We start from the raw sequence: 12,237 nt of genomic DNA on the forward strand, positions 1-12,237 counted from the left end.
GGCTAAGTCGGGATAGGCTCAGTACAACCGTAATCCCTGTGCTTCCCTCTTTTGTTTCCAGGAGCCTCTCTGATGTCCTTTGAAGATCTGGAACACATCCCAGTAACAGAGCCCTGTGCCAGCTAAAGGTGACAAGATCTGCCACTGAACCTAAAAAAAAGCATCATCTAACTACTGCCCTGCGAGCAGCTCAAGGCTGCAAACTGAAGGTATCCGTTAAAAAATAAGGCAAGGCAAACGAAGAATCAAAGCAAATAGACAAAATGCTGGGGGAAACAATATATTCACTTCTACATTGGCTTAAAGAAAGTATTCTTTGCATTTGAGATGGTTGCACACAGAGTCAAAAAAAAAACAAACTTCAGAATATCAATCATACTATGTGCTTCTGAAAAGGTAAATGCATATGAAATGCATAAAGCAAACATGCACAAAGTACATATTAGTATAGGGAAGGGAAAGGAAAGGAAGGAAGGACAAAATTGTGATGGAATTTTTTGACTTTATAGGCACATATATTTGTATATTTATTTATTGAACACATAATCTGATGTATATATTTTATATATATCACGTGTGTGTGTGTGTATATATATATGTATATAAGCTTAACATCACAGTTCACTGAGCATATGGTCCACTCGCCTTGATTCTCATGCAAGCCATTGTCCCTAGGCTGCCCGGTGTGACACTGGCTAGAAGATGTGTGAAGGTGACAGATGGAGTGTACCAAGGAGTTCAGGAATAGCGTGAGGTTTTAGATGGAAGGAAACAAGCATAAACAAATGTCTCTCTCTATTCCAGCAGACTTTAACCATTAAATAGGGTTAGTCAGACATTTTAATAAGTTCCTTCCTTGAATAGAAAGAATGCAATATATCAAGAGTTACAGAGTCACTTGTTTCTCCTAAGCTGAGTTTGGAGGGACTGAGAACAGCTCAAGCATTAACAAGTTTCACACAAAGGTCTTCACTGACCTCTACCTTTATGCCATATCAGGAGTAGAAATTTTAGAAAGATAAAGCCAGAGAAAGGGGTGAATGCAAGAAATTTCTCCTGAATAATTCAGTCAAAAGAGGCATTCCTTCTTGACTACTGACTGTTGGCCAACAGGGGCAGCTGGACTCTGACTCAATCCACCAGGCAAACAAGAGCCAGCTTGGCAGCCAACTTTCCAGACTGGAAAAAGCAGTGACATAACCCTCCATTAAACCTGAGGAAAGAGTAATTCCTCATTCACCATAAGAACCAAAATAAGTGGGTCCAAACTTGTCTACTCTATTTCTACAATAACTTTTTATGGGAAATACTAAAAGAATATCAGACTGCCCTTTCACCTTCACTCAGAGAACTGCATGTTAGCTCTGGCCCTGCCCACGCCATGTTGCTGATCTTGTACTTCACCACGTCTGACCTTGCCTTGCTGACTTGGCTTTCTAGCTGGTCTCGGTGCATCACTGGAAATCTGAAAATAGGGTCTTGACTGGAAATCACTGTCCTGCTGGCTGAGCCTGGCTGTTATGCCCAAACTTCTTTGTTCTTGTTCTTCTTCTTTGTCACCCTCTGCTACTCGCTCAGTTTTCTCTGTGGAGCTCTAGTAAAAACAACTTCATAAAATGATACGCCAGCAACTTCAGCTGGGGACAATCTGTCCTGAGATCCAAACAGAAATGCTTAAGCAGGTATTTACTGTACTTATATCTTGCACCGTACTTTTTTTTTTTTTCTTTTTTTTGCCTCTGAAGGTCCTTTCCTTATTCCACTATATTTGCAGCAAGATTGCCCCCAAGTTCTGAAAGCTTAATAAACACGTCACACAATATTCTTTTAATCAAATACCAGAGTAATATAAGCAACCTCTTTATTATTGTATGTCAAAGAATAACCAATCCACAAGCTAATTCCTTGAAGAATTCATTCCTGTTTGCAAACTGCCTCTGAAGCGTCCAAAACCATCAACACACGAAATTTAGCCTATCCAAATTTGCCCCTTAATGTCTGGCAGCTATTAAAGGCACAAAGTCACCTGTTAAGCGGTGGTACTATTAGAGATGCACAAAAAAAAAAGGTCAGAAAAGAATTCAAGGTTTAGCTAGGTTTAGCTAGGAGAAAGGGTATAGATCAAGAGCATTTTCTGTGGTACTCTCTCTTCTCCCCTTCTCATGAAAACAGACTTAGATATAAGGATAACAAGAATATCAATCACTTTATGCTATCCAGCAGATCATCAGATAGGGCTATTGACCTGTGTGTTTTACATTGTAGAATCAATAAGAGAAAGAAAAAAAAAAAGGAAAAGAAAAATAGCAGCATAAAGATACCAACTGCTGAACATAATATTTCTCTGGCTGTTTTTTTTATATGTAATCAAATTGAGTGACATAATATATTTCTCACAATTTCATCACAGATTAAAATTTCACTAGATAACAATATTGTCAAGAAATATACAGTCCTGACATTTAGGAACTTCAGAGCAGATATTAAAGTAATACTGAATTTCAAATTACAGGGTCAACTTGATGAATAGAATCATTAGCCATGTGAATGAATTGCATTCATCTGATAATAATGGGAATAGATGTTTTCAAGCTAGTCATCATCAACACTAATTAAATTACAGGTGTTTATATCATCTGAGTGCCCAGCCTGGACATATACTCAGGCTCAGTAAACACTGATTCCATCCTAGGAAATTCTGTGAGCATGTATCATGGTCCTGGTCCTCAGCCACACAGCCGTGTGGGGCTCTCAGTTGAGAACCTCAGCCCGTTTCTTCTTTGGTGAGCCCCAACCAGATTACACTTCTATATTTCTGACAGAAGATCCTTAATTTCCTGCTGTTCTTGCTTATAGCCACTGTGCATGGTTTCTAGAGTGCTGCTGAAATGCGGCTATCCAAAAGCCTTCACACATGCACATGCAAAGAATCCCCCCGGGGGAACAAAGCTACTCCTGAGAGAAGGTGTAAAAACAGACTTCAGATGCTGGTCCAATATGAGACGTTAAAGAGAATCATTTGTCATTTTTTTACATTATTAGGAATATTTGTGCAGGATCTATAATTAAAACTAAAAGAGATGTCTCCTCATTTTGCCAGCAGCTGTGTTGCATCAATTAAATGGGTAAATAAGATCTTTCCCCAGAGGGGATATCACGTGGTCCTCTATTGATTAAGACTGCAGTAGAATGTTATTTGCAATCTTATTGCATAATGGAAATCAGGAGGTAGCTGTCATGGTTTCAGAAGACAAATTGCTGGTATCTTAGACAATTCATAGGCCTCTTTCCTTCTTGCTGCTCTTAATTCACAGTTAATACATGCCTTATGGGGCTTAGTTTCTTAAACCAGTCTACTACACTGTATTCAACTCAAAGCTGGAAGTGGTATTCTATGTGCTTCTGCACTATGATGGGCATTAAAGTGACCATTCCATCTATCTCTACTTAGAGCTATGCATTATTTAATAGAGTAACACAGCTTTGAAAAAGGATGTTAAATTAAAAATAGATATGTCCTGCAGCATGCATGGTTACTCCAGCCCTCCCCTTTTCCCCAAGACATGGCTCCAACTGTGCTCTCCATGTTCAACTTTTCTAAATCTCAGCTTAGTTCTGCATTCTTGACTTTCACACGCAAAGCACATGGCTGGTCCACGTCCACCACTCTCCAATGTGTGCAGCAAATGTGCGCAGTAAATGCACCCAAGGGTCAGTTATGTGGCTGTAGCAAACATCTGACCACAACCCAGGAGACACATCATTCCTCCACTGAAGCCATGATTATGTCCTTCACGACAGGGCCAGAAGGAAGGACAGACAGTATGAATGACAAACATATTCTTTTCCAGAGTGAGAAATCTTCCAAAAGGACAATCTTTTCTTGTTTCTTTGCAATCTTTCAGGCACAACAGTTTGGTAAGTGCAACCGTTTTCAAAATACGTAACAACAATATTTACAAGTATCAGAATCCTCTTTACCAAAGACAAGGAAATGGCCTTTTACATGGCTTTCAGTGATTATGAAGTTACAAGGACATGAGGAAAGATTTTTGAGTGGAAGGGGCCATTCGATAACAGTAGGCAGTAGGACAGTAATAAATTCAAATGAAACGTTATCCCCATTCTGTGCATTGAAAAAGTGTGCTCAGTTTACCATAATCTATTTACCATTGTACAGGATTGAAAATTAAATGTTAGCTGCCTGATCTGTGCCAGGTAAGTTGATTGATTAGTATGTGTTCATCTTTCTGTCTAGTCTGGTGAGTTTAAAAGTGGCAGGCTTATTTTCCAACATTTATAGGAGCAGAACTTAATAAAGTACAAAGAAGGAAATGAGCAATATGCCAGTAGAACTACTGTCCAAAAGTAATCTCTCAAAAAGTAATAACAAAGTCTGGAAAAAAAATACCTTGTGAAAGTGATGGAGGAGGTTAAGATTTCAAGGAAATCAAAGACATTTCAGTACACTTCATTTGGCCAGACATGCACATCAATAACACTAGATTTTTGCCGGTTTATCTTCCTGCTTAGGGAAATTATCTGGTCCTCCTACAAATGGATTTGTATTTAAACCTTCTATTGCATTCTCCTGGAAATTTATGAAATAAATTTCAACCTCGTCTTGATGAGCATAAACATTTAATATGGAGCAAATATGAGTAATAAAAAAAAACAGAATAAAGCACCCTACAGAATTAAAATGTGTGCACATTTTACTCTGGTTTCTTAGAATTTCAAAAGAGGCATTTGGCAATTTAAACTAGTATATGCAGTCATTGGGTTTTTTTTTTTCTCCCTTCAAAAGGGCAAATCAGTCATTTCAAATTTGTCTTTCCTTCCTTGAAAGCATTAATACACAATCATCTCATTTTATTCTCCTTAAAATTTAAATGAAGATTTAAAAATTTTCCTTACCTTAAAAAGTCTTAAAATATTAGCCACCATAATGGACACAGAACTTGCTGCAGCACCTATCACACCTGATATCTTGTCTGGCTTAGTGAAAATAGGTGGATCACCATTAGCACACTTCACATCTGAACCATCTTTTTCTATCAATGCTTGCACAAATGTTAAAGATTGCTCCAAAGCATAAGTGTCCCTGGAACACGTATCGAGGATCCGGACACCTAAAGTGATGTTGGTTAGAAGATCAGGGTCTTTATTAATCTGATCGATTGCATACAGCATTGCCTCTAGCCTGTGGATCCCTTTCTCCTTCTTGAGCTCCCCACAAGGCACCCCTCTATCCCCTTTTGCATGGACAGGAAACAGTCCTCCCAAAATGATGTCCCCATCCAGTCGGATGGAGTGGGCATATTCTTGGCCATGAGTTCTTTGCATCATGGTGAGTATCCAGTAGAACTTGGCTGTTAACAGGAAGAAACAATGACAGGAAACTAATCGCTTTCTGTCGTATACCATTTTCTCTGAAGGCGTTGTTGTTATCCAGTATCCAGGTTTTCTTGCTAAAGGGTGAAGTTGACCATTTGAAGCTGCACTTGCTGGAGGCTACCATCAGTGCTCAGTGAGTAGTATAGAACCATGCGGCAGGTAGAAAAATTATCTCAGTGGAAGTACATAAAACTTGGTTTTAAAAAAGATGTGTGCTGATGTGAATTGATCGGCTTTGTGGAGAGGTGGTTTTCAACTGCACTTAGTTGATGGTAAAGTGTAAGGTGGTTTCTCTGGTCCTGAAGCTAGGAGGAGGTCAGTAGCTCATGTCCTTGTATTTTACCCTGCAGCAGAGGCTCTTCTGAAAGAAAGTGAGAAATACTGTTTAGTTCTGCAGTTTTTTATCTGTCACACAATGTATTTACTTTTGAATATGAATTACATTGCCTAGGTTTTACTTTCCACACTCTGTAAGGGAGTAATTCTTGGCCTTCCATGAATTTGAACACCTGGCTGCACTGTACTATAAGCTGAGAATTGATGATGCCAGCAGAGGAAAAGCAAAATCGAGGCAAGTAAACCTAACTCAGTGTTCAGAGTCAGAACAGTAACTTGTGTTTATTTTTATGGCATCCAGCATGACATCTACTAAGAGCTTTGATCCAAAACATGTTTTATACATACATATATATGTATACAGCTATATATATACGATACAGCTATAAGTGTGTGTGTGTATATATATATATATACTATTCCAACTCACAGAATTGCAATTACACTTTCACTGGCAAGTTCCATTCATGACAATGGAATAAACAGTATTCCTAAACCTTAATATGTTCTTCAGCTTTTGCATGGCAAGAGCATTCAATTCATTAGAATATTAAGCCAAAATATATCCTAGATAATTTCAAAAACTTAATTATTTTAAAAATAACTGCTTTCTTAAGCAAAGAGAGCACCATGTGGTCTGTCAAAAAAACACTATATATACAGCATTCCTTTTCTGACGTTTTACTTATTCTGAGATCCAACATTAACAATGTCTCTGTTATGTGCTTGCATTTGGACCACATAAAATAAGAATAATGCTTTGACATCTGGAAAATCCCAAGAATTTTAATAAGGCCAGGACTTCTTCATAGATATCCAAATACCTGACTGACTCTGAAATATTTCCATATTACTCCATTGCTCTGGTAGAACATTTTTTGTTTCTAAAGTGAGAGGGCTTTATTTAATTCAATTTTTAACAAAATTACATATCAAATCAAATTTTTAGATCTCAGAGGAGGAGAGAGAGGGAGAGATTTATTTTCTTATAATATTAAATATATACACAGTAAAAAACTGCACCTCAGTCAGTCTCTCAAGGTATCTGTAGTAGGCTGTGGAGAAAGAGCATCTTTTTAGAGCCAATTCATCTGACCTTTTTGTTAAAGAAAAGCCTAGTTCATGTTGAAAGTAATCATATTAAACAACTGTTAACTTCTCATGTTTGCCTATTTAGAAAATCTGGACAGCAGTATCATCTGCAGATAAAATACTTTGTCCCAAAGGATCTGACTGATTTCTAGCATACAAATAATCAAATGAAGAAAAAAATACATTTAAACTTTATTTCAAAGACATTTAAAATTGTTTTTCACAAGATTTTCATATGTTCTGTGGTAACAAATCTCAAAATATGATTTGATAATGCTTTAAACCAATCATCTTGTTCTTAAAGTTATTTCATTATATCAATTTCCCAAAATGTTAATACTAAGTTCACAAAACCTCAGAAGAATTCTTAAATAATGGGTATTTGAAGGCCCAAGAAAAATATTCAGATCAGAGAGTCTTCTCTCTGGGTATTTGAAGGCCCAAGAAAAATATTCAGAACAGAGTCTTCTACTTATGAAACAGTATCTCACTGTGATCTAGTAACAAAGCAAGGAGTTGAAAATGAAACATGTTTAGTTGGTGTGAAGAAAAGCCTTGCAATTGGGAATAGCAGAGCACAAGACTTTTGGTGTCTCTTAATATTTTTTTTGCTGGAATTTCACTTAGGGACGAATCTAAATGAAACAAACTCTGTGCTGCCTTAGGTCGCATTCCTGACATTCTCCGTCAGCTCCTTATGAGCATATGGGGAGCATGAACTTCAGCTCTGAGAGCTTATAGTGGCTTTTAAGACACCAATTCAGACCTTATCATCAGTTAAAAATGCAGGAACCTGACTATCATCACTGGCTTCCAGTGAGTTGATCTGATTCCCTAAGATGGTTCTTATGGATAGACGGTGGACCACACAATAGAGAAAAGACTTAGTTACCCGCCAGGCACAACTGGCATTTATCTTAATTGCCATAGTAGAGAAACATAGATAAGATTTGAAAACAGCAAAGACTAAATGTTATATCTACATCTAAAATATATATAGATGGGATTTCCTTTTTGGTTCCATAATAAACTACCAACGCATTAATCTATGCACTACTGTACTCTACTACAACCCATACAGGAACCATCTCTTTGAGGCAATAAAAGATAAGACTGCTCTTATTCAACACTCTACAGAGACTTAGGGAACAAGATTGCCCCACTGAAAATGTGAAAATATTCATGAAGAGAAAAATGCTGCTTTTTCCCTTGCTCAGTCTTGGTCCAATTTCTTACAGCCAATGAATACTCAGAAATTAAAGCAACTATTGCTCTGTGTGTAAGCAAACAGTGATGCTGTTTCAGACCTCAATTCCAAAGGTTAAAAAGTTAAAGAAAGCTCAAAAGCTGGAGTCCAACACCTTATCTGAAACAAGTTAAAAGCTAAATGAATTCAGATTTTTTTTTTCATTATTTGAATCTACAAAAGCATTAATTGTTCTGCCTCAGCTTGTATAATTTCCCAAAATAAGTACATGCTTCCTTGCTCCCAGTGGCCACCACTTGTCTATAAAATGGAAGGAAAATTGTAAAATGCCCTTTTAAAAAATTTAAGATCTTTTAGTCTTTTTTTATGTTACCTAAGAAATAAAAGCTTTTATTATGCCATTTAATTTATTCATGCCACACTTTTTATATATTAATATTAACTGTTACAGAATGTTATAAGGCTCTGTAGCTAACTATAAAGCATCTGATCTAGATTAATTCCATTTTTTTATCAATGAATTTTAGTGCTGAAAGAAGCATGGCTCTCAGGCTATAAACTCAGAATGATCTTTCCTCATGTTCAGAGATTTCTTTCAAACAAAAACGCTGTCCTTTCCAAATTGATCATAAAAGTCTGAATTAATGTAAATGCATTCTCAAACCACAGCTTTCCCACTGTAGCAGCTAGTGCTCACTAGACATATAACTTCAGAGAAGAAATTCACACATTTCCCTGGCACAGGGGCTTACGAGTTCAAGTGCAGTACCAATACTCTCTTCTAGTCACCTTGAAATATGTGTCTTTCTTGGTTTAAATTCACTAAAAATACCTTGTACTATCAGAGCATACTACTATTTTTAAAATAAGGATTTCAGTACATTCTTCCGCTTGTTCTGCTGTAAAATAGTTTTAATTTTAAACCTCAGGAGCTGCTGTGTTGCAATACAGAAGCCATGGAAAGTTCTCTCTGGACAAATCATTTGCTTCTGAAATTGCGCCCTTCAACAAGCACTGAGCCCTAGAAGTCAGCTGATACTCAGGGTTCGGTACCTGAGCACAGCATTGGGGGACTGGACATTTCAGCACACACCAAATTCGGTCATGATTCCAGCCACAGACTTACTCCTCTGCAAGATGGTGTCATTATGAGAGTTCTTCATGTTAATGAACTCCAAATAATGGGCTGAAAGTGATATATAAATATTGGTATCAAAACTCATGAAGGAGCAATCTTCAGTTAACAGTAAACTCGTAGCTGAAATCATAGCAAAATTCAGTACATTCACCTGGAAATATTGTTAAAAAGAATATTATGATTTGCAGACAAAAGAATATTATGATTGCAGATAGCATTTTCTACACTGCAAACAGGAAAATCTGTTCACTGAACTCTGTAGAACATTTTTAACTGAAGTTGCTAGCCAGACACTTTTTTTTTTTCAAACATCAGCTAGATTGTGCACATATTGCAAAACTGGTTTGGTTTCATTGAATGAGGACAAAATAATAGCAACTTCCATTCTGAACTTCTGGAGAGAAAAAAAAGAAATGCAAAAAAGAAAAATGTCTATCTTCTGAATTCTTACTGTTAATATCGTATTTCAAGACAATCATATATAGACTGCATCTTGCTAATATTCATTTTAACATTCTTAAAAGCTGCTTCTTTTTCCTGCACATGATGATGTGACAGTGATGAATAAATAGCTGAGTTGGAAGATGAACAGGAAAATAGTTGCCACTTGGACACAATAACTTAATACATACAGAAGACTAATGGGTTTTGCTGACAACAGAAGGGAATCTAGAAAATCATAGGCCTTCTACGACATCACACTTTCTAACTTGGAGTGGGATTCTTCTCTCTCGAGTCACCCTATCTACTTCAGTTCCTCTAAAATGAACTTCCATTCTCCTACAACTGGGCAGCCACCTCTACAGAAAAATCAGGACTTCAAGGCATGTCACCCTCAGCATCTTGTTTACAGGAACTATTTTGTCCTACTGTGAAACGTTTCCATTCAGATTCATCAGCCTCTTATCAATCATAGTAGAGCTCCTACCTTCGCTTTCTACCATCTCCCAAAACTATCCGTCTGCCAGACGAACTACCCCAATAAAACAGTTCAGATCCTTCAGCAAGGGTTAGGCTAATAGAAGCTTACAATTTTTCAGTGGGAAGCGGCATCAATCCTGCCCTTGCCTGGTCTCACAGCTGAATAAGCTCCATCAATGTAACACCCTGGGAGCTGGTATCGCCTCTCATCCAGCAAGCGAACATGAAGCGGCTTTTCCCGGGCAGCCCGGCACCGCCTTTTCGCTCTTGTTCTGGGCTTTCACTCTCCCCTCCTCCCGCCCGGCCGACACGGGCGGCCCCAGAGCCGCGGCCGGTGCGCGGAGCGCGGCTGCTGCCCGCGGGGGAGCCCCGCGCCGCGCCCGCGCAGGGGCGGCCGGCGCGCCGCCTTCCCCGCCACCGTCGCCCATCACCGCGGCGTTCCTCCCTCTTAGGGAGCCCCCTATTGTTCTGCGCTGCGCCGAGCGCCTCATTGCTGCGCCCTCCCAGGCTCATCCCTACCCGGGCTCATCCCTACCCTGGCTGTCGCCTGCCGCTGAGGGATCCCGCAGGAGCAGCCCCAGTCCGCCTGGCCCCGAGGCCGCGCTCCTTGCGCTGAGGAGCCCGAGGGGGTTCGGAGGTGTTGGGCTGCCCGCTCCGCGCCCCACGCAAGCCGGGATCGCCTTTTATTTAGGGCCGCCCGTGATTCCTCCTCTCCGTCAGCCTATCGGTCAGCTTTAACGCGCTTGGGTTCCCCTCAATGAAAACCTAAGACTCTTTTAATGAATCCCCGGTCCCAGAGGTCAGAAGCTTGCAAACTCCAAAATGCCAATGCCGGATTTGCATGCACTTTGGGTCAGCGGTCGATTTTTATTACTTGGTTTTTTTTTTTTTTTTTTTTTTTTTTTTTCCCCGCTGTGATGTGCATTCCCTTGCCGACAGTCAGGATCCCCGCAAGAAAACACGCCCCGCACTGGGGGAGCGCTGCTCCTCGCCGGCGGTCGCGAACACCTCCCCTCGGGCCCTCGCCCTCCTACCCGGGCTAGGAAAACCCCGGGCGCCGCCGAGGTTTCCCCTTCCTTGCGCACCCGCCGGGATCCGCGGAGCTGCCCAAGCGGAGCCTGCGGCGGCCCCGGTACCGGCCCCGGCGGCGGCTGCATCGCTCCCGGCCCCGGAGCCCAGCGCGAAGTTGCTGCTGGAGAACAGGGCTCGCCCTGTCCCCGCTAAATCCCTAGGCGCGAAGGGAGCCCCATCTTGCCCCTGGCTAAAGAAACGTGAGCAGGACGGCAGGGAGCTCAGGTCAACCCTCTGCCCCCTCCCTCCTCCCCGGTGGGGGGCGGGGGTCGATAGGGGGTATCACCCACTTAAGGAGGCAAGGGGCAGATCGGGAGCACCGACATCCTCCCCTTCTTGTTGCTGCTGTGACGGCACCGTGCCCAGGATCTCTTTCGTTGGAGCTGATTGGGGGAGGATATCGACAATAAAAATGATAATTAAAGCAATGAGCAAAAGCCCCCAGCGCCGCAAAGCAGGCAGAGAGACTGCCCAGCCCCAAGACGGTAACTGAGGCAAAACTTGCATTATTTATTGCGCTCATCTCCCCTTAAAATAAGGACTGGAGGAAACACACAAACACACACGCAGACACGCACACACACACACACACACACAAATACCTTGATCGGAAATAGTTGCATATCCATATTACTGTAGAGGTCACTGGAATTAATACCGGGCGCCGGTCGGGAATAGCATGAGGTAATTTCTGTACAACCCTCGTCTCAAATAGCTTCCCCCAGGAGCGTCAGCTCGATAGGCAGGAGCTCAGCCTGGGACAGGTACCTAGGAGCGCGATTTCAATAGTGCTGCATAACACTCGCAGTCTAGCCAAGCCAAACCTTCCCCACCGTCTCCTTCCTTCTTCCTCCTCCCCCTCTTCAAAAAAAAAAAAAAAAAAAAAAAAAAACCAAAAAAAAAAAACTTTTTTGGGACTCGTGGCTCAGCCCCTGTGACGATACTCACCCGCCTCGCCGCTCAATCGCAAGGGCGGACACACGGCCGGGCCCCCGCCCCGCGCCCGAGCCCGCCCCCGCGGAGCGGCCCCGCCGCCCGCCCGCCCTTTACCGCGACCCGACCCCGGCTGCGCGGG

The 12,237-nt window shown here is 41.2% G+C and overlaps 1 protein-coding gene across 1 annotated transcript; it reads right to left on the bottom strand.

The window, feature by feature from the left end:
- Window positions 1-1,339: 1,339 nt before the first annotated feature.
- LOC112959740 (metabotropic glutamate receptor 8-like) lies at window positions 1,340-11,855 on the bottom strand. The gene is made up of 3 exons (XM_026053831.1): window positions 11,765-11,855; window positions 4,918-5,758; window positions 1,340-1,594 (listed from the first exon to the last, which is right to left on the bottom strand). The coding sequence occupies exons 2-3, from the start codon at window positions 5,425-5,427 to the stop codon at window positions 1,340-1,342; spliced, it is 765 nt and encodes a 254-aa protein (XP_025909616.1). The 5' UTR covers window positions 5,428-5,758; window positions 11,765-11,855.
- Window positions 11,856-12,237: the final 382 nt, after the last annotated feature.

Source organism: Nothoprocta perdicaria, unplaced genomic scaffold (assembly GCF_003342845.1).
Source record: "Nothoprocta perdicaria isolate Ctin4 unplaced genomic scaffold, notPer1 scaffold_119, whole genome shotgun sequence".
Taxonomy (NCBI): domain Eukaryota; kingdom Metazoa; phylum Chordata; class Aves; order Tinamiformes; family Tinamidae; genus Nothoprocta; species Nothoprocta perdicaria.

Bases quoted from the DNA above. Each gene is read 5' to 3' on its own strand.
- LOC112959740 (XM_026053831.1), bottom strand. From the start codon at position 5,427: ATGGTATACGACAGAAAGCGATTAGTTTCCTGTCATTGTTTCTTCCTG. The intron at 1,595-4,917 runs GTAAGGAAAATT...TGTTTTTACTAG, and splicing joins ATATTTTAAGACTTTTTAAG to AGCTCCACAGAGAAAACTGA.